Here is a 22,900-nt window from a genome sequence, read left to right as displayed (position 1 = left end):
GGAACCGTAATGGCCGCCGTGCAGCTCAGTTGCGCTGTTTGTTTTGCTTCATTGACTCAACCCCCCTGGGGGCGGGGCCGCTGCGGGGCTAAAGTCACGTGATCCAGGCAAAGCCAAACTGACCAATTCCAATATGGTGGCCAGCCTAGCAGGTCTACGGTTCCTGTTGATGGTAGTGTTGTTCTGCGGAATCAGGTACGGCGCCTGCAGCCAGAAAGCTCCGCAGGTTTTGGGGCTGCGACTGGAAGAACCAGTGGATCCGCTGTGCATGAAGGGTCGTATCATTTCAGCACCAAAAGGAGCCACGTTTAAGCTCCGTCTCTTCGGGTTTAATCTGAATGGAAGCTTGCCGTGGGTCGCGTTCGCAGGGGCAGCTGGCGGGGCGGCTGGGGCTGTCGGTGATACACCGGACCCTTGCGAGGAGCAGTCCAACCGCCAGGACTCCAAGTTAAAGGTGACCAATTTAGAACTCGACGATGCGCACAGCGTGCTTCTAACTGTGGAGGTTAGCACCTCTGTGGGGGAAGCTGGCAACGAGCAGACCTACTACCACCTGTGTGTGCGGAGTGGAGAGACATGGACATCTGCGGGCCTGGACAGACTGCGAATAAACACCGACACGGATCTGCCTGCAGACTACATCCCGCCGTGGGGTCTGGCCGTACTGATAGTGCTTGTGCTTATGATCTGCGGATTGCTGAGGACGGTGAACCTGAGCCTTTTGTGGCTGGACCCAGTCGAGCTTTATGTCCTACACAGCTGTGGATCCGAGGAAGAGAAACGAGCCGCCAAACGGCTGGAGCCGATCAGGAGAAGGGGGAACTTCATGGTGAGTTTCTAAAAGCACTTGGGGAAGCCACAGGGAAAGAAAGGTGCAAATGAAGTAGTGTTTTCTAAACGCATGTCTTTTCCACCGCAGGCATGTTCTTTGTTGTTCCTGTGTGCTCTGGGGCACTCTGTCCTCGGTGTGCTCTTGTACCGGGCACTGGGCTCCATCGTCTCTGCTGTGTTCAACAGCGGCTTCCTTATCTTCTTCCTAGCTGAGCTGGCTCCTCACATCTTGTGCTCCGGTTACGGCTTCCAGCTGGCACCTGGTCTGACCTGGCTGGCCCAGGTTTGCATGGTGCTTACCTGCCCCCTGTCTTGCCCTCTGGGCCTGATTCTGGATCTAGGGCTGAGGAGAGACATCAGTACCTGTGGGATAAGGGAGAGGGCCATGGAGATGGTACGGGCAAACGTGAATGATCCTTACAGGTAAATATAGTGGACTTGGGAGAGTATCACAGAGATCTGACATAGAGGTGCGATGAGTATTGACACTTGGTAAAAAAAACCTTTTATCAAGCAATCTGTTTGTTTGTTTTTTAAGAAAGAAAAACACACATGATGCTTCTGAACATACAGAGTAAACAGAACTAGAAAAAAAAGATACTATAGGACATAACCAACAAAAAGTGTGTTCTGTCGTACTCTACAGTGCATAATTCTTATGGTACATTATGTTAGATTCACTAACATACAGGACATATATTTGACCCCATAGTAGCCTAACACTGTAAAAAAATTTATGCTTGAGCCAGATTAAGTCTCAAGACTCAGTTTGCCATGTGTGTATTGGTCTAACCGTATTAACACCTTAGACTCAGACTCATTGTCAAAAGATTTAAGACTCGACTTGAACTTGGTTCAATAGACTTTTTAGGACTAATCTGCATTAAATTTGTAGGATTTGAGACCTGACTTGAAGTTGGTTCTTAAAGATTGGCCTAGAAGATTTGATAATTGACTTGATTGTTGACTCAGTTGTTTTCTTCATTATGTTTGTAGTGAGTTTGTAAAGGAGGAGTTCAGTCGTGGGACATTGCGCATTAAGACCGTGGAGGACATCTTGACACCTCTGAAAGACTGCTTCATGCTGCCTAGCTCGGCTGTCCTAGACTTCTCCACTATGTCTGAGATCATGCAGAGTGGTTACACCCGTGTGCCCATTTATGAGGAAGAGAGGTGGGATCAGCAACACAACACTCACTTAATAGCTTAACAAAAACACGGCATAAAAACTTGACATGGCAGCATTTACCTCATCTGAACAGAGTATCTGTAGAATTGGCAGCTTTGAATTAGGCTTCTTGGTATAACGTTGAATAAATGTAAATCCTTGGATTCACTCATTTAAAAACGTCTTTTCCTTGAAACCACCATGACAAAAAGACAACCGCACAAGTGTACATTTTCTTATAATCTAGCACATGGAAAATATTCTTAATAATAACCAGAGTATGTGTGTCCAGGCCTTTTATAACTTCAACATTTTTACCAAAGAATGAATATAATGGTAGCCATAAGAGTGCAATGGAAAGGTCTTTGGGAGACATTTCATATTCAAATTCATACCAATCATAAGCCTTTGTTTGATTTCCTTCAGGTCTAACATTGTGGAAATCCTTTATGTGAAAGACTTGGCTCTGGTTGATCCAGAAGACTGCACCCCAATGACGACTATCACCAAGTTCTACAATCACCCTCTGCACTTTGTGTTCAATGATACCAAACTAGATGCCATGTTGGAGGAATTCAAAAAAGGTTGGCTGCTGTTTGATTTGTGGGAATGGTTGGAATCATAGAAAATACAGTTGCCATGCTGCAAGCTTTTCACCTTTTTTATTTACATTTATTTTTATTTTGGAGCTTTCATTTTGCTTATATCCTGAATTATTAAAAGTCTCAAGTCTCATGACGCCTGATACATGCTTTGATCAAATCTTTAAAGTATTAGAGAGAGAAACCCAAAACAGTTAGACAGTCCCTTATGAGTTGGCCCCCTTTCAACAACAAGAGACAGATAGAGGCAGAACCAGGCTGACTGCTGTTATCCTGAAGCTAATAAGCCTTGATAGATAAGTATATAATGTCATCCTTTTGAGAAGTGATATAAATAAAGTAAATAAATAAAGCCTGAGTATCCTATATATTTTATATTTTTATTGACCTTTAATAAATGTATACTAAAGTACAATTAATTAGCTGTTGGTAGCTCTTATTGCAAAAGAATATGCTTGTACAGACAATCTTAAAAATAGCAGAGAATGCCAGCTAATCCCACTTCAGATTAGCTGATGATGATGATGATGATTCAACTGATTCCGTTTTACACATTTTATTAGTAAATCTCATATAGGGCACTATTTAAGTGGCTTCAGTGTGTCTGTTATGCATCTGTAAACTGCCTTACAACCCATCTCAACCCCAGATCTTGCTTTTTGTACTGTATCTGACTTCATTAATTAAATATTTATCATCATTGACGCCTGCCCTGAACTTTAATTTGATTTTTCTATAGAAGGTAAAGAGGTGCCAGAACTGCTATACTGCCAACTATAAATTAGTGCAGGCCTGTCCTGACTAATGTAGTCCAGACAGAATATCACTGGCATGTTGTGAATTTAATAGATGCTTATTTCTGTAATTTCTAAGAAGTTTGTACTGGAAATGACTTAAACAGTAACTTTATCACACTGAATCTAAAGAAAATCACTCCTGTAAGTTATGACTTTGTAGCCCTCCTTCCTGTTATGGCTCCTTTATAATTCAGAGTTACTCTTTTTACTCTAAGTACCTTTTTCCTCACTATAATTTGCCATTTAACCTTTATCCTTTAATCAGGCAACTCTCACATGGCCATCGTCCAGAAGGTGAACAATGAGGGAGAGGGAGATCCTTTCTATGAGGTGCTGGGTTTGGTCACTTTAGAGGATGTCATAGAGGAGATCATCAAGTCGGAGATCCTGGATGAATCTGATGGCTACTGTGAGTGTCTTTTGGAGTATTGGCTTCTTTGCTTCTTGTATTGTTATTTATTGTTATTATTGACTCCCCTTGCAGTAGACAGGAAAGTAAAGCGTCCCCTCACTCCACTGGAGATTCCTCTGGAGCCTCGCAGCACCCATGAGGAGTTTTCTCTTTTCAAGCCTCCTGAAGGAGAACCCAAGATCCGCACTTCACCACAACTCCTGCTAGCCACACACCGCTTCCTGTCCAGAGGTATGTGTTTATCTGTAAATCTTTACTGACCAAAGCTAGCACATGAATAAAATAGTCACAGTTTAACACAGCACATGTAATGATTATGCCACCGACCTGGTCAACCAAGCAGTAACTGGTTAAAGGTGAGTTGAGACCAGTCTCTGACTTTGACATTTTCCCTTACAGGAAATGTGTAAATGTATAATGTGTAAAAATGTGTTTGTATTTAAATGTCAGAACAACAAAGTAAAGTTTTAGGTCAAACATCTCAAAAAAAAGAAAAGGAAAACAACAACAATAATTTTCTGCACAATCTCTTCAGCATGAATCAACATATCAACAACACCAGATTTACTAACAGGGACAAATTCCGCAATTACAAAAATATGCACATGACAGTGAAAGGCTTGCTAATGATATCCTTACTTACTTGGCTACAGCAGTTCATTTTAATAATAACCAGCATTGTACCATAAGGTTGGAGTATGGTCTAATAACCAAATGACCACTTTGTGTAGGTTGTGCAAAATCTTGTGTTAGGAATTGCTGGACTCTGTGTGTGGATAAATGTGCGTGATGTCCAGATAAACCGCATGGCGTGAGTGGAGTGTAGGATTCATTTGGATAGGCTGTCCTATTACAAAATATTCCACTGTATAAACCTGAAATATCTTTTTGTCTGTAAAAGGCACCAAGTGTATGTTCTCAACAGCAGGTTTAATGTGTCTTTGTCCAAATTTGTTGGCCCAGAGTTCGCTTTCTGCAAACTAGTTTCCTTTTTCCAGAGAGTTAACCCTGGATCATTTATCATGCTTATTGACTCAATGAAGCTAATTTGCTTGTTGCCATATTTCTCTCATACTGTACTATGGAGAATAAAATGTAATAGTTTTACATTTGACTGTTTTCTCAATTTTGTAAGACAAAAACCATGGTTCACATTGGCACTTATTCATATTTAAATTTGAAATGGGCCTCTGCTTTTTATTTACCCAAATACTTGTTAAAATAGGTATCAGTTGATGATGGGGGTTGCCCATTTTTGCCATTTTCCCAAAACATGTTCTCCCTTTAAAGGATTTTGCTTCTCAGATTGTATCAACGCAGAGGTTGGGTTACACCATAGTTACACTACACTAGCTTTTTGACATTACAAAAAACAACAACTTTAAGAAGCTTTGGGGCTCCGACTCTATTATTTAGCAATACGTGCAGTGTCACAGCTGTCTAGAAAGTGGTGCATAGTCAAGTAATGTCTAACTAATTTTAGAAAGTTTAATGCAGTGACCCCGCCAATATAAACTGTATTGACAAAAGCATTCACTCGTCTGCCTTCACACCATTATCAACTGTGTGACATCCCATTCTAAGCCAGAGGGTTTAAAATGATGTGGGCTCAGCCTTTGCAGCTATAACAGCTTCAAATCCTCAGTCTTCATGTCAGATTCAGCAAGGTTTGTAAACATTTTTTAAGAGGTTTTGATTAGTGTTGACATGTTACCATTTGATTTGTCCACTGCACATCTGTGATCCTCAAAGGATCTGGTAATTGTGGCAGCTATTTGAGTATAGTCAACTTATCATCATGGCACCCGCTGTGCTCTTTTCCTGGTGCAGCCTGTCTGCTTAAAAGTTTGATGTGTTGTGCATTCAGACATGCTCTTCTGCATACCTTTGTTGCAGTGAGTGCTTATTTGAGTTACTGTTGTTTTATTATTAACTTGAGGTAGTCTGGCCATTTTGCTCTGTCATCAACATGGTCTTATCACCCAAAAAAACCCTTCCATCTGGATATTTCTTGTTTTCGAACAATTCTCTGTAAACCTTAGAGGTGATTGTGAGAGAAAAAACACAGTATAGCTGCAGTTTCTGAAATATCCAGCCCAGCCTATTTGGCACCAACAACTATTCAAAGTCACTTAATTTAGTTTTCTTCTCGATTCGGATGCTCTGTTTTTACTGTACAAGTCATCTTGATCATGTGAACATGCTTAAATGTGTTGAGTTGGTGCAATGTAAAAAGCTGACTAGACATTTGTGTTTAAGTAGCTGAACAGGTGTACCTAATAAAATGTTCAGCCAGTGTACTTAAAGATTCTAGAGGAAACCTTCCAGACTACTTATTTCAGTTATTCAAATAGTGTCATTTCAAACCACTTTAGATTGTAAGGTCAAGACTACAGTATTATTGAGCAAACCCCAACAATCATAGACTATTCCCTGTAAGCAGCTCCTTGAGTCGATGGGAAGGAAGAACTCCCTTTAAACATGAAGCTACGCTGCATATGAGTCATGACTACGTTTAAGTCATAACCCTTCCTCATATTATTATTGCCTTGGTAAGCACAGCAAAAATTATTAGAGTGACCCTAATAACTAATAGTAGATTAATTAGTTCTCACCTTTATCTTTCCTCTGTCTGAAAACAGGCTTGTATATCATGACTCAACTCTGAACCTAAGGTCCAGTATTGATGTCTTTGGCAAAAGCTACTGAAGCATTCAAAGAATTGAGCCTCGACTGGTCACAGCTAGTAACACTACTTCATTGTTGTGTAAAGCACTTTGAGTGCTCAGAGTAGAAAAGCGCTATATAAGAACCAGTCCATTTACAGCCAATATTCAACAAATTTCATTGCGTCCAGCGGTAGAGAAAAGTGTTCAGATCATATACTTAAGTAAAAGTACAAACACCATACAGAAAAAAGTACTTGGGGTAAAAGCTCTGGGGCCCCTTTAAGGAAGTGTCCACCTGACAAGTCATTTCAAATTATCCATTGACTTTCTAGGGGAGGTGCGGTTGCAGTCACTGTAGGTCCCATGATGTGAAAGAATAGAATCTATTGTTAACCCAAAATATGACATGGTTAAAACGATATTTCCATCTATTAATAAACATTACGTGGAAGGCACAAGGAAGAAATCACACACTTCCTTGTAAATGCTGCCTCATCATAGGACCGATTCATAATCAACAACAAATATGACACATTTTGAGTCAGTCCAGTATAACAGAGAGGAGCTGAGGTGGATATGGGTTGCAAAGTTTGCAGATAGCCTGCCTAAAGCTGCAGGATAACTTTAAAGGAATACCTGTCATTAGGTTTACCATCTAAATCCATAGAAGGTGAGGCATGACTTTAAAATCAAGTGATTTGTCCTAGCTTGACTTTGTGGCGTGCTTGATTTGGTAAAACAGAAAAAACTGTAAACTGCAAAATGGTAAAGGTAGAAGGAAAAAGGAAATTGTCAAGTGCCTTAAACTTGTGTAAATGCATTTCATTATTGTCCAGACAATGAGTTCACTTGTCCAATTTGACCTTTGGCCTCTTTAGAAGTGGAACACTTCAGCCCAGCACGTGTATCTGAGAAGGTCCTGTTCCACCTGCTCCGTCACCCCAGTGTCAACCAGGAAGTGCACTTTGACCCTAACAACCGTCTGAGCCCAGCACACTATCTTTACACCCGCAACCACCCAGTGGACTATTTCATCCTTCTGCTGCAGGTATTTGCTCATATACCCACACTTTTAAAAACTTTTAGCAAAACCAAATTTTGTCTGACAGGAACAAATATATACTTGAAAGTTTCTACCACAGAAGATTCAACTTCAAAGTTAAACTGGTAGCTTAAGTCAGTCTGTAAAGTGAATTCAAAGAATAGCTTAATATCTTTATTTATTTGCTTTCTTGCTTGAAGTAGAGAGAAGATTGACACCAGTTTTACATATGTACATCTATTGCCCTGTACTAAATGTGAGGATTCAGTATAACAGTTTCAAACTGGGGAACCAAGAGATCGTTTCCATATTTTACCAAAATACTTTTTATAATATCATGCATATTTTTCTTGTTTCCTTTGGATATAATTATTATTACCTTTTAGAACATTTTAGACCATGTTTGTCATTTTATATATATATATATATAAATTCCCCACTCGCCCCTGTGGGCGGTCAATCCTTCAAGCTCGGGTCCTCTACCAGAGGCCTGGGAGCTTGAGGGTCCAGCGCAGTATCTTAGCTGTTCCTAGGACTGCGCTGTTCTGGACAGAGATCTCCGCTGTTGTTCCCGGGATCTGCTGGAGCCACTCGCCTAGCTTGGGAGTCACTGCACCTAGTGCTCCGATTACCACTGGGACCACCGTAACCTTCACCCTCCACATGTTCTCGAGCTCTTTTGTGTGTGTGTGTGTGTATGTATGTATGTATGATCATACATACATCAAAAACACACTTAATAGTAAAAGTACAAATTTAAGACAGTAAAATACAGTCTAGCCTGACCTAACCTGAAAATCACTGACAGTGGAAAACATAATCCAGAAATAAGGATATAGGTAACACAAGCAAAGCAGTATAAGTTGCAAGGACATTCTTGTGAGTTTATTGTATACGTTTTCTCTTGTTTCCAAAAACAATATTCATTCATTGTGTGCATGTTTCTTGTTTGCTCCTTGTCAGGGCCGTGTAGAAGTGGAGATTGGCAAAGAGGGGCTGAAATTTGAAAATGGAGCATTTACGTACTATGGCGTGTCTGCTTTGACGCTGCCATCTTCAGGTGAGTTTACAAAACACAGAATTGCTTCACAATGCAGGGACAATTCACCCGAAGACTAATCATACAGATTTCTGGGCATTTAAATGCATCATCATGTTTGTTAAGATTGTGTATACTTCATGAATTAAAATTAAAAGCCATATTTAAAAAGTTAAGATTACAGTGTGTAGCCACTTATTGAATAGATTGTTTTAACACTCATAACAAAACCATTTACAAATTTTATTAAAATGTTTTAAGTAAGATAAACAGGGCAATTTCACAGCATTCCTGTAGAATACTAAAACAATATTACATATACAGTAATGTACTTTACATTATATTAATGCATTTCAAAGCGCGTGTGCGTGTGTGTCACTCCGAATGGCCTGGAAAATTGTGTATTAAGCACTGAGAATCCCGATAATTATTTAGAGATATTGTATTCAAGAGTTTCATTTCACCACTAGACTTCCAGCTGTAAGTAAGAATATGTGTCTTATTATTTTCATTATTTTTCTTAGTAAATAAAATCCACGAATCATCTTCACAATTTTAAAAGCCTGAAGTGACATCTTTCATGTCACATTTTTGTCTGACCCCTAAAACATTTTACATCCTACAGAAAATACTGCAAATAAAATCACACTGAGCTGCTGGAGCAGTTAAATGTTGTTTTTGCATACATAGTAGACAACAGATATTAATAAATCACGTTAGGGCTAGGTTTGTATGCTAAGTCATAAAAAATAAGAAAACAAATTGAGCAGGATAAATTAAAATCAGCCAAAATGTCCTGTTTTACATGCATGGATATTTTTTTTCGTAAAGTTTTAAAGAAATTCTTGGAGTTTATATTTAATGCCTGGATTTTAACCCCAAAGCCTTCATTTTCATATCAGCATAAAAGACTTCATGCATATAATGCTCATTTTAGGTATTCCCTTTAGGTTTGGCCATATAGTATTATAATTATAACAATTTTTCTGTTTAATCTAGACCTTATTGCTCATTTTAAATGATTAATATTTTTGTTTGATAAATGACCAAAATAATTGCCTAATTTTAAATAAAAAATATGGGAAGAGATTTTGAGCAGGAGTGACTCAAAGCATTAATGGAGCCCATGGGTAACATTTACAGTATTGGTAGCATGTTAGTTAAATCCTAGTTGAAGACATTAGAAATAGCAATTTAAAGGCACCTAACAAAAATTATGTGAACTACAGTTTAAAGCTAAACTAGTTGGCTTTAAGTGGGACCAAATTTTGTTACCTTTTTATTATTTACCTCTCATTTTATTTATACCAAGATTAAAACCTTAACTGTGATTTAAGTACATTAAAATTACATTATTTAATGGTCACTAAACCATGTAAACTTCCAATCATAAGCTACATTTTCAAGTTAGCAGTTTTCTCTTAATTCTCTCCATAGCAAGGTTTGAAGAAATTAGATTTAAACTTTATCATATATACTTACATATTAGTTAATTGATAAGATTTTTTACACATTCTTCATAATAAGTATAATACTTGTTCCAAGGGTTTGTCAGTTGCTTCAGGCACACCTCAAAATTTTATCTTCAAACCAGTTAAGCATACAATAAGCTAAAAGTATTTCTTAAAAGTATGATTTCTACTAAATCATAATGCTGTGTTTCAGTGTGTTTTCATAACAATGAGTTGGTGACAATAAGAAGACAAAAGAGCTCAAATTTGCAATGCTCCAGATAATGTGCAGACTGTGTGTATGATTGTGCAATTTCAGTGCACCAGTCTCCGGTGTCAACTCAGCGTCACTCTCCCAGGGATCCTTTTGAGTCAGCAGAAGCCACAAGCCCGTCCAGCTATTGCCCTGACTACACCGTCCGAGCTCTCACGGACCTCCAGCTCATACGAGTTTGTATATGTGTCTTTTCTCTTGGATAGTATTCATCCATAACAAAGCATTAAAAAGTTTTAATTTAATCTGTATTGGTTAGTAAAGCGTATCATAGACAACAAATTGATAATACAGTTACAGAAATATAAAGAATATAACAGTTTAACAGAGCCTACAATAATACAGAGAAAACCCCAACAATCAGATAATCCCGATGAGCAAGCTTTTGGTGACAGTGGGAATCCAGCCCTAACTAAGTCATGCATTTATTACTTCTATGCTCAACAGTGTTGGGCAAGTTACTTTGAAAAAGTAATTAATTATAGTTACTAGTTACTTCTTCAAAAAAGTAACCGAGTTAGTAACTGAGTTACAAGATTCTAAAAGTAATTAATTACTTGAAAAGTAACTATTGCGTTACTTTAAAAAAAATGTTTAACCCACTGGGGTCCAGGGTATAATTGGCCATTTTTAACTACTTTAGATTTCCCCTCTACATTTCACCTTCAAACTATTTACTTGCCTTGTTTAGTATTATCCTTTTTAGCACAACCTCATTTTGATATACTGTATTAACACAATTGATCTAAAATTAGACAAAAAACATAAAATCCGAATAGAAAAAGTTATGTTTTACTGTAACAACCACAAACATGTTTATTCAATCATATTTCATAACTTTAAATGCAATTATAAATTGTCCATTTTAAAATCATATGCAAAAGTTTTGCAAACAACAAAGTTATTTGCAGCCATTTACCTTTTACCCCCTTTTTTAATAACCATTTCAAACTATTTACAGAACAATCAGGTGTTCTGCATTCAATAAGATCCACTCCAAAAAAATAATTTCTATCCGCTATAAAGGAGAACATCACTGCCTGATACCTGCAGGTCTGACAGCAGCAGGTGTATCACTCCTGTTTCTACCTGGAGACAGCAGTCACCTCATTGTTCTGACACACAACACAATACTATCCACAACACCTAACTAGACAAGACAACACATTAATTACAGACTCCAAATATGCTGAACGTCACAAATCTCTCACATCTCAAAACTCGCTCTCTCTCTTTTGCTGAGAGTGCTTGCTAGCGCTGTCCTTAGACATTAAACGTGACAAAACTATTGAGGAAAAAACGCCACAAATTTGTTTATCATGACTCTGGTTTTACGTGGTCTACCAACACAATTTAAAAACTGGTATATATCACCTTGTTGGTTTGTCATCGTGAGGTGGTCATGTGATTGGCTTACCACGACTACTTTATTCTTCTTCAGTCAAACAGCAGCACTCAAGCGATTGTTTTGCCCCCTTAGCTACAGGTGTTGTGCCAAAAAGTGATTGTTGGGCAGAAAGTGATTGCCATCCGTGCAGGTGCTTAAAGCTGTAGTGCCCAGATTACTTACAGCTACTTCCGTGCAACTGATAAAAGATGCGGTAAACTGAAGACAGCATCTGTTTGTTGAAAAATAGTAACGCGACCGCACCGCATTTTCTTGTTAGTAACGGTAACCGCGTTGTAACGATAGAAATGGTAATTAGTTAGATTACTCGCTACTGAAAAAAGTAACGCCGTTAGTAACTCGGTTACTTGTAATGCCGTTATTCCCCTAGCTGATGCTTGACTACTGTAATTCATGATTATGAGGTTGTCCTAAAAACTCCCTAAAAACCTTTCGTTTTATCCAAAACCCTGCAGCGACATTACTAACTTGTGTGTACGTGTGTTTTGCAGGTGACACGTCTACAGTATCTCAATGCTCTCATGGCGTCACGCGCTGGCCAGAGTCCAGATCCACCTGAGATCAAGATTTTGCCGAACAGTCAGACCAAGCTGCTTAATGACAGAAACACCACGCAAGGTAGCTTTGTTCAAAATGATGTCTGACTTGCCGGGTGTGCTGCCCCATCTACTACAAAGCTTTGTTTTCCAGATGCCTTTTGTAAACGTTTATAGGAATGTGCATTCCTTTTTGCCTTCAGCTGAACTAAATTAATTTTTTCTCTTTCTCTTTCTTTTCCCTCCTTGCGCGCCTCCATGTGTCCTCTCTGCTCTGGCCTGTCCAGAGTTCCCTGTAAACTTTTCATTCTTTGATACCATTGAGAACTACTGTTAACACTTTTGTTTTGTTGCATGAGGTAAATGAAATGCAGCCTGTCACTGACTGTGTCCATTTCTGGTTTCTGGAACCATCTCACTTCTCCCAGTTTTACTGTAGTTAGCTGAGTCTCTTTGAATCTGCATGGCTGTTCTACTGAATTGATGCCCTTCACAAAGCTAATGACAGGAATCTGGGTGTATATAAAAACATAGGTGACAAATGGTGATGAATTGTGTCCTCTGGCATCCAAAATGTAGGTCTACACCTTACAATAGAGAGAACTTAGGTGAAAACTGTTTGTTTTAACCTGATATATTTCCCAATAATGTGCCTTTATGGATAATGCCCACTGTGTCCTCTCAGTTCAATTAACTTCAATTCAATTTTATTTTATACTTTCAGTTCACAATGTCTGAATGTACGTGAGTACTGTCAGGTAATGACTGTGATGTTAGAGAGCTTCAGTAATTCAGCAGTACACTATGAGCAAAGCACTCAGTCATGGTGGGGAGGAACAGTATCCTTTTTAATAGGAAAAGACATGTAAGAACCAGGTTCTCCAGGTCAGTTAGGTTCTATGTAAGCGATTTGTTCATTCAACTGCTCAGTTATCAGTCCTGCCTAGGTGTTAAAGTGGAGCTTTCTAATTTGGACAAACATGAAAGGCACGAGTTCTAGCACAGTACCATGTGGAACTCCACAACTGGTTAATGTGTGGAAGGAACACACCTTGTTTACATGAACAAATTGGATGAGATAAATATAACTCAAACTGCCACAGTGAACCATCTTCATTGTACAGATTCCAGAAAAAGAAGAATCACTCAGAACGGATTATACTGACATCAAAAGCACCCTGCAGCTGCAGATTGCTGTTTCAAATCACAGCTCTAGAAATGGGGAATATATCAGAGTTAAATAAAGCAAAATTATTCTTTGAGAATAATATTAAATCCCTCCCCCCAAAAAGGCTTATAATATTTTCAAAAAAAGGTTAAAAGGTGAAATATATGTTAGACTGTAAATTTGAAACTGCATAAAATAAAATAAAAAAAGAACTAAAAAGATCAATATTATGTGATAAATTAACAGCTCTAACCTCATGTCAATCCCATATTGTGTTTCAGAGATTTCTCTCCTAATTGAGCATGTTAGCCAGCTAGCATTTGGATGTACCCTTTGTGCCTTGGTGTGGAATAAAAACTCTCTGGAGCCTCCAATATGATCTCTGTCCAACATGAGAGGAACTTGTAGATCTGTCCAGAAACAGTACTGTGCAAATATTTCAGGCAGGTGTGAAAAAATGCTGTAAACAAAGAATTTAGAAAATTCTACACAAATAGGGATGCAGCTGCTTCAGGATAGCAATTCAATGCACCTTCAAAACAGCAGGTACACTATGTACACTTGCACACAGTTTTTGAAGGAACTCGGCTAGTAGCTTGTTCCAAACATCTTGGAGAACTAACCACATATCTTCTCTGGATGTCTGTGTGTATGTATGTTTGGGGTCGTTGTCCTGCTGCAGAATAAATTTGGGGCCAATTATATGCCTACCTGATGGTATTGCATGGATAAGTATCTGACTGTGTTTTTCAGAACTAAGAACACCATTAATCCTTACCAAATGTCTAACTCCATTTGCAGAAATGCAGCCCTAAACCTTCAACCAACCTCCATGATGCTTCACTGTTGCGTGCAGACTAGAGATGGACCGATCCGATATTACGTATCGGTATCGGTCCGATACTGACCCAAATGACTGGATCGGATATCGGCGAGAAATAAAAAATGTAATCCGATCCATTAAATATCAAAAAAGCACCTCACAAAACTTGCTACACAGCGTAACTCGGCTCATAACCGTAGCACGTCGCAGCAGTGTGCATCACGTGATAGAGCGGCTGTGTGTATTTGTAGCCTAGCTAGCAAACCAGCATTTCATCTCCGAGGAAGTTTTCCCAGAGAGAAGTAAAGCAAGTGTGTAAGTTCATCTCTGAATGTCTGTAAAGCTTATGGAGCAACTGCCTCTCTCTCTCTCTCTCTCTCTCTCTCTCTCTCTCTCTCTCTCTCTCTCTCTCCTGCTGCTACTTCAATCGTGGAACTGCTTAATGATCAGCTGATCGGCTTTTCTGTCGCGAGTCCGTCTCTCTTAGTTTTTGGCCCACTTCTCACCAGAAAGAGGAAACCAGCGGCTGAACAACAGCAGCACTATTAAGCTTGATAAGCTGTTGTTAGAATTTATTTAATATTACTTTGTACACCAGGATCCTTTTCTACGTAGCTGACGGCTGGTAACTGTGCAGGGGCGGATCTAGCAAAGTTTAGCCAGGGGGGCCGATAGGGCATGAACAGGGAAAAGGGGGCACAAAGACATACTTTTCTTTCTTATTCTCATTTAAAATGTCTAGCTTTTAAGAAATAATTATCTGACTCTTACACCCAAAGTTTTAATCTGATGTAAAATATATAGAAGTCCATTACTGTATATAGTAACTGTTAAGTCTTATATACCCTAGTAAGCTAGTACTTTTTCCTTTGGGAAGATACCATCTGTGCAATTCTGTTGAAGAAAGATGTTGAATCTATTTAATTATTCTTGAAAAATAATTTATTTTTGTGCATTTTCCCCCTGCATCAAATTAAATTTGATTACATCGATTAAGCATCATGAGGTGGAGGGTGGTTCCCTTTTTTTTTTTTTTGCTGGGAGTTTGCAACCCTATTAGTTAGGTTGTTTAATATTTCTGCTAAGTACTCTTTAAAATACCAGAATAGGGAGGATGGAGCAGGTTTAAGGTAGTTTGATCAGTGTTGCTGAACTATGAAATATTTTGGGCGCAGTGTATTTTTTACATACAGGTATAACAGAATAGCTTTAGTGTTGTTATTTATTTAAACTTGAGTATGAACTTATACAAAATGCAGCAAGATATTAAAAAAAACGTTTTATTGATTAAAAAACACACTATATCGGATTCATATCGGTATCGGCAGATATCCAAATTTATGATATTGGTATCGGTATCGGACATAAAAAAGTGGTATCGTGCCATCTCTAGTGCAGACAATAATTATTGTACCACTCTCCAGCCCTTTGACGAACAAGCTGCCTTCTGCTACAGCCAAATATTTAAAATTTTGACTCATGGGTCAAAAGTCTAGAGCATGTGCTGCCATTTTTCTGCACCCCATTTCCTATGTTTCTGTGCATAATTGAGTCGCTTGGCCTTGCAGCCAAAAAGCCATACCTCCAACTTGGAAACAACTCTTCCATGAAGACCACTTCTGGCCGGACCTGGGTGGGTGTGCCTGGGTCCCACTGGTTTATGTCAGTTCTGAGCTGAAAGCACAGTTGAACATCTTCCAATTTCGAAGAGTAATAAGCTTGATGTGTCTTTCATCTGCTGCACTGTTTCCTTGGCCAACTACTGAGTCTACGATCCTCAACGTTGCCCGTTTCTTTGTGCTTCTTCAAAAGAGCTTGAACAGCACACCTTGAAACCCCAGTCTGCTTTGAAATCTTTGTCTGGGAGAAACCTTGCTGGTGCAGTATAACTACCTTGTGTCTTGTGGCTGTGCTCAATATTGCCATGACATGAAACGGTCTTTCACAACCTCACCTTGGTAGCAGAGATTGGCTGTTCCATATAATAATTGCTGATGGTTTGAAGGCAAAAGGTGGTAACACCAGATATTGATTTGATTTAGATTTTTATTTTGTTCTCTCACTTTTTATTTTGTAAATTGATAAAAATAAACAATCATTATTCATATTTCTGAAAGCATTCTTTACAGCATTTTTTCACACCTGGCTAAAACTTTTGCAGAGTACTGTATTTTTCTTTTAAACAGTCATGGTTCTGACTTCTCTGTCAGCCATGTAAAAACAAATTAAAAACAAAACAAAACAAAACACATGGGCAGTAAATGAAACTGAGGTGCCCTGATATATCTAATGACATGGCCACGTTGATTGGCATTACTGATGTCGTTGGCTGATATATTTAATGTATTATCACATCAGTTTTGTGATGGCTTAAGAAGTCTGTGTACTCCTGGCACAAGGATGGAAAAATAATCACCTGGAAAAAAAAAACAAATATCATTAGCAGCTATTGATCATTGGTATTGCTATTGTAAAATTGGTATCTAACGCACAGTTGCTGGAGACTACAGCATGACCAAAATTATTTTTGCAACCTTGTGTAATCAACTAGAAGTTTCATTGCTTTTGAAATGGTTGCTTTAACAATGGGGACCAGGTGTGTAGCCACTCGCAGTCAGTTACCATCTTCAGAGCGACTTTGGTGCCCCAAAATGGTGATAAAGCAACAACAGAGACTCGACAACTCGACCTTGTAAACTTGATAACAGATTGTTGGGCAACAATTTCAAATCTTTTACCATCATACATACACAGAATTAACTCATTACATTTATAGTCTGGTCACAATCTCATAGATCTTAAACTGAAGTTCAAAACCTTCTGCACAAATAGGGATGCAGCTGCTGAAGGACAGCCATTTAATGCAGTTACCTGGTAACCACTGATTTGCTTATTGCTTCATTTGTTTTTGGTTTCCATCCTGTTTTTGCTCCAGTGTGACTGAGTCATCCGTGAAACCATGACCACAGTCATTTAAAGTTTTTATTAGAAAGGAGGCAAAACATAACAACGGGAGAAAATGTGTTAGTCTGTTATTAGCAGAAATTAATTTCAAACTTAACGGAGACCCGTCATATGCCTATTGGAGGACTTGTTACATCACCATAAGTGTATTAAAAAAGACAAAAGATGGCACTAAAGTGATGACAAAGTCTGTGTTCCTGAGAAAAGCTGTACTTGAAAATATTTTTGAGTTGCATGTCATCATTTTGGCCCATGATATATCTCCAAAATGAATACAGCATACAGAAATATAGCAAACTATTGTTAGTTATTTTATGTAAAATATAATACAGAGGGAAAACGTGAGTGTATTTATAGACAAAGAACAACTCTTTCCTAATCACTGGCTTTTCTTCATCAATCGTGCTATCTTTCATGTCTTGAGGCAGACTATTGTTTCATATTTTTTCCCCCTGCCATCATCTTTTAATCCCCTCTTCATATTACTGTAACACCCTACCCACCCCCACCTTAAACCCCCTGAGTGGGTTTACATAAGTGTGATGATGTGACCCCTTACTCATCCTAGCTCTCCTGTCATTGGTCAGATTCCACAGGTGGCACCAGAGCCCAGAAGAGCTCCACAGAAGATGAGGCTCACGGGTAGTGCAGTTTCTGTCAGCCTGTTGTTTGGGGGTGGGGGGGGAAGCCCTCCTCCGACCAAGTAGAGATTTTTATATTATTGTTTGTAATTATTGATAAATCATCTATGGCTGGAACCTAGTTATTGGACAAGACTGGAGTGGAAGTGCTTTTTGTCTTTTATGTACATCTACTGTTCACACTGTTCATTTCCACCCACATTCCTTTATGTGCTTACTATTGGAATTATTATTTTATGCAATTTTTAATAACTTTGGACTATGTGTGTGCATGTTTATGTATATACAAATAAAAATGTGGTGTAGCAGGAAAAAGTACATGGATCCTTTGGAATGACCTTGTTTCTATTTGGATTCATTATAAAGTGTCATCTGATCATCTTCTTTGCCGGAAGCGCAATGTGCTTCAATCAGCAATACAAAACTATATGTGTCTGAAAGAAGAGCTTCCTGTAGCTGCAGGTCAAACTTGCACTGAATTATGGAAAACTCTTTCCCTGCATTTTTTGGTTGTTGTTGTTGTTGTTGTTATTTTAAAAACTGGGCTGATACAAAATGCAAATATCTCCAAAGGGTTCCATTGCTGTTTCTTGCCACTGAGTATACATTTTAATCTGGTGGTGCCTTACTTCCAGATTGAGCCTTCTGTACTAAACTTGTTTTGCCATTCCTTACTTTTGCCTGTCTGATGCCAAAGGTGTGTGTGTGTGTGTGTGTGTCTGTGTCTGTCTCTTTATTGATATGTCGGTCCCTTTGAGACATTAAAAACACTCGATAGTGGGTTCTAAGCAGATTTGCACCTTACATTTGTGCACTGTGGAAGATGTTAAACTATTTGGCGAGATGCGAGGTACGTCCGAATTTTTCAATTCATTTAACTCTGTGTGTGTGTTTCATCTTTGATCTTTCAGTCGCTGATGGATGGTTTTCTAGGGTGTGGTTCTACTACCATAGACCTTGGATCTGTAGCAAAGGTTTCTTGAAGCTTGACTGATTTTTCACAAATTCGAATTTGAATTTGTGAAAAATCAAATAATGTTTTGTCAGGGTAGAAAACATGGCTAACACAGCACCGGCCTTTTGAAAGAATTCTAGAAACATTTTGTTGAGTATAGAGGTTAACAGTGTAGACCTGTAGAGCTCAGGTGCTGTTGATTGTTACTATATACATAGAAGTGACTGACCTTTCTGCTAGTTTATCCTGTTGTTCTCTTTTTACCCCAAACTGGCAAGTCAAATTGAAACATGCCTTACTGTGAGACAAAATACAGTGTGGTTTCTCCAAAACAAAGAATATAAGGACAGAACATTGAACTATAATTCAATATGAAACTTAGGATGAAAAGATGCAAAAGGATTTCCAAATTGATGTCACAAGCTGATAAACTGATATTTGTCATATCTTTTATTACTTCACATCACACATTCACCATAATCACTCTGACATGATGGAATGGAGATTTGATAGTCTAAGAGGGAATTTTATTTGGCACTCCACACAATTAGACATCTTACAGTGTTACTGTTTAAAGGGACCTTAACACAAGACTAAACACCTGTTAGTATTAATAATGTTTGAGACCTTTATAGAAATCAGTGCTCTCTAATCTTGATGTCGACAGCCTTTCCGCTGTGATTGGTTATTATGCCTTCAGGCATGTGTGATTGAGTATGTGCAATAAATTCAAAGAAAAGGACTATAGAAATTCAACCAATATAGAGGTCCTTGCATGACGTCTAGCAAAAGGCCAACAGCACACCTAACAGGTTTGGGGTTTTTTTTGTTTTTTTCCGACAAATCCTGATTGGTCGAAGAATTAGCTTTTACAGAAAGACTGCCACTACAGACTTTACCATAAAGGGGAGGAAATCCAGAAAGTATCAAAGCTCAAAAAATACTAATGAGATGCATAGACATTTATATTAACAAATTATATATATCCAAATGTAGACAATTTTGAGGGGTTTTTTAGGTTGTTATTTTTTCCCACTCAGTCTCCAAACAAAACTCCAGACTCGTGGTTTGTACTTGTACTTTGACTTTTGATACTTTGTATTTCTGCTCCAAACTTTAGGTTGCAGCTTTTTAAGTCTCACCTACTTAGCTGCTAATACCAGGCCAAGGAGGTGAGACTATGTTGTTATCTATTGCATCTCTGCAGGCTTAATTCAGAAACATTGAGTACTGAAAGAGCTAGAGATTTTTGTTGAATTCTTTTTAAAGATTGGTGTAACTTATGTGACCATACAATGCCTTTAGATAAACAAAAACATCCATCATGTCTGAAAGGACCTATGGAAACACCAGTTGGAACAATAGACCGTATAGAAGATATGGAATTGAGACAGTTCACATTACTACCTTGTCAATCACACTAACATTTTGACTCTAATGGAGACCGTAATTTCTTTTTATAGGACTTGAAACCATAAAAGGAGACCATAAAGTCATCAGGAAAAGCAAGATTTAATATAAAGTTATGCAATCAGATCTGTGACACAGAAATGGGACATGTTTCTATTGTTGCTGTTCCTAGTGTTCCTTAACTAAGTTCTAATTTACACGCTGTGATGCTTCTACGAGTAGGTCTGCTTTTCACAAGTCATGTAAACAGAGAGCATACAGTAAGCAGCACAGCACAGAGCACTGTGGTTAAGTAGAGGGTCTGCTCCCTGCACTGTTCCCAGTGTGTCGTCTAATCCATGCAACTGGAAATCAGATTGGCACTGAAAGGCTGAATGTGGTGAAATGTTGTTTCTAATATTGTTTAACTGCAGTTGCCCTGTAGTTAAACAAGATTAGATTGAACAAATCCCAAGCATTTGTTTGTGCTTCAGAAGCACCTTAAATAACCTTATTTCCCACCTCTTTGAATTATGCTGGCATTCCTGTGTGTGTGTGTGTGTGTGTGTGTGTGTGTGTGTGTGTGTGTGTGTGTGTGTGTGTGTGTGTGTGTGTGTGTATATGTGTGTCTCCATATGAGTTCAACACAGTATGTCACCTGTAGACCATGAAAAACATCCAGTCTGCACTGTAGTATTCATTATCCAGTATGCTGACAGTACATTTGACATACATTTGAAATGTCTGTCAGTCATTGTTGCATGTGTGTAAACATGTGAGAAAGGTCAGAAGTGGCTTCTAAATAATCCCTGTGTTGATGATAAAATATTAGTGATAACAAGGAAGGACAGGAAGAGTCAGTCTTATAATGGAAAGCTTTCACTGCATAATTAATTAAATAGAACTCGATGAAACAAAGCAGTGGGATATAAAACAACATGTTATTCTTCATTGTAGGACCTATTATCTCATTCATAGAGGAATTTAACTCAAAGGGAGCAAATACAGTTTTGTGAGGTGATGGAAAGTGAATTGGCAATGGCCAAACTGATGAGGTGAATTGTCAGAAAATCAAAATGAATCAGTGAAAGCACAAACGGGTACAGGTTCATCTTAGGTTTATATGACAATCACAGTTGAGATCAAAGAGTTCCAAAAAGGCCCAGCAATCTTTAGTTTGGGAATGGCTACTACATTGTATAAGGTAGATTTTAAAATCTAAATCTAACCCTTAAAGGATAATTCTAGTTAATTTCAACCTAGCTTACATCCCAGTAATTTGGCTCAATGGCTCATGCTAACTTTACCTTGTCAACTCCATTGTAGAGGTGGCAATGTGAGAAGTTGCACAAGAATAATTACACAAGAAGTCATCAAAGTTGTTTCTTTACATTGTGTTGATGACTATAACTGATTTTTAGAAACTGTTTTAAATTACAGACATTTAAATCATTTTAAATGTCTCCTTTCAATTTTTCAGATGCACAGGTGCCAACTTAACCTGAGAATTCATGGCCCATTAAGCCATTTCAATAGGAAACACACCATGTTAATCATTACATAATCAACCTGGTGTATTTCCCACACTGGTGTGCAGGGTTGCTTAGGAGTCTACTCTGTATCAGCTGTGATACAGTGTGTTTCTTTGTGTTTCAGATCCATGTATGTTAGATTCAGTCTGTGCACATGTATGTGCTATTATTCAAGTGTATTGCCATATTCCAGCAGAATCCCAAATTCCCTGATAATGGGATTGTGAGTAAATATTTTTTTCAGCAGTTTGCTCATATTTTGTTCTAAAAAAGTTGATTTCTATCAAAAGATTGAATGTAAAAAGATAATCCTGATTTTGTGCAACTTGGGCAGTTTGCTGATGTTAAGAATAATGTATTACTGAATGACTACTTGGAGTATAAATCTAGGAAATATTTTATAGGTAATAAGTCTTAGTTTCCAGGTACAATACTGTTACCAGACGAGTTATTGAGAATTAAATAGTTCTCTCGCTCGCTCGCTCTCAGTTACATTTGTATAGAACTTCTAAAGTTATTTTTGATGGTTTGTTTTTTCTGGAATGCTGCCAGTATTGGGTATATTGGGACTCCATTGAATTTAACACTTTCAGTAATTTCTTAAGAAATAAAGTCAATTCTGTTCTGAACATGTTAATTTTGATTGCTTTTTCTTTTCATACACAGCATATGACATGACGTGAGATCGCTGACATGAGGTTTTTATACTGACATAGTGCAAATAAAGATCAAATAAAGCAGTTTGCTTGAAACAACAACTTGGAACCTGAACACAACATTCCCCCAACATTTTCAGTTTCTAGTGTGGTAGTTGTCAACTCCAGCCTAAACATGCCTGACGGTGTTCTCTGGATAAATCCCGTACTCCACCTGAATCTTGGCCAGAGCTCAGTGTTTTACTGTAGTTAAACAGAAGATGGCAGCATCTGTGTTGTAATGAGCGGAATTTTAGCAGGAGACAACTGTATCAATCTGTTAGAAATATATGCAGACACCAGTATATGTTAGGGCAGCTAAAGGAAACCGAATTGGATAAGCAGAAGACGAATGGAGGGAGGGAGCTGTGTAATGAGATGCATGCAGGTGATAAGAATCAAAGACAATGAGGCAAGTAAAACTGAAGGCAAGATACTGGAGACAGGTATCTACTTGTTGCACTGACCTAGTAGGTGTGGCTGTTACTCTTCTCTTCCTCCTCT

General features: G+C 38.4%; 1 protein-coding gene across 4 annotated transcripts; it reads left to right on the top strand.

Annotated features, from left to right (window-relative positions):
* Positions 1 to 112: 112 nt before the first annotated feature.
* On the top strand, positions 113 to 22,330 carry cnnm3 (cyclin and CBS domain divalent metal cation transport mediator 3). 4 transcript variants are annotated; one of them, XM_006797279.3, is made up of 12 exons: positions 113 to 829; positions 920 to 1,254; positions 1,828 to 2,004; positions 2,426 to 2,583; positions 3,664 to 3,807; positions 3,883 to 4,041; positions 7,358 to 7,527; positions 8,485 to 8,581; positions 10,331 to 10,461; positions 12,185 to 12,311; positions 12,517 to 12,588; positions 17,772 to 22,330. In XM_006797279.3, the coding sequence occupies exons 1-11, from the start codon at positions 134 to 136 to the stop codon at positions 12,564 to 12,566; spliced, it is 2,244 nt and encodes a 747-aa protein (XP_006797342.1). In that variant the 5' UTR covers positions 113 to 133; the 3' UTR covers positions 12,567 to 12,588; positions 17,772 to 22,330. The 4 variants fall into 4 exon arrangements, with proteins under 4 accessions (XP_006797342.1, XP_035766463.1, XP_006797340.1 ...); XM_035910570.2 differs by lacking the exon at positions 12,517 to 12,588 and having other exon boundaries at positions 3,886 to 4,041; XM_006797277.3 differs by lacking the exon at positions 12,517 to 12,588.
* Positions 22,331 to 22,900: the final 570 nt, after the last annotated feature.

Source organism: Neolamprologus brichardi, chromosome 7, assembly GCF_056152115.1.
Source record: "Neolamprologus brichardi isolate AB-2024 chromosome 7, ASM5615211v1, whole genome shotgun sequence".
In the NCBI taxonomy this organism is placed as follows: Eukaryota; Metazoa; Chordata; class Actinopteri; order Cichliformes; family Cichlidae; genus Neolamprologus; species Neolamprologus brichardi.
Note: the sequence above shows the minus strand (reverse complement) of the source record. Positions and strands in the feature narration are given on the sequence as shown.

Coding starts and splice junctions, on each gene's coding strand:
- cnnm3 (XM_006797277.3), top strand. CDS start 134: ATGGTGGCCAGCCTAGCAGGTCTACGGTTCCTGTTGATGGTAGTGTTG. Junction 1,255..1,827: donor AACGTGAATGATCCTTACAG/GTAAATATAGTG, acceptor TTATGTTTGTAG/TGAGTTTGTAAAGGAGGAGT. Junction 2,005..2,425: donor CCCATTTATGAGGAAGAGAG/GTGGGATCAGCA, acceptor GATTTCCTTCAG/GTCTAACATTGTGGAAATCC.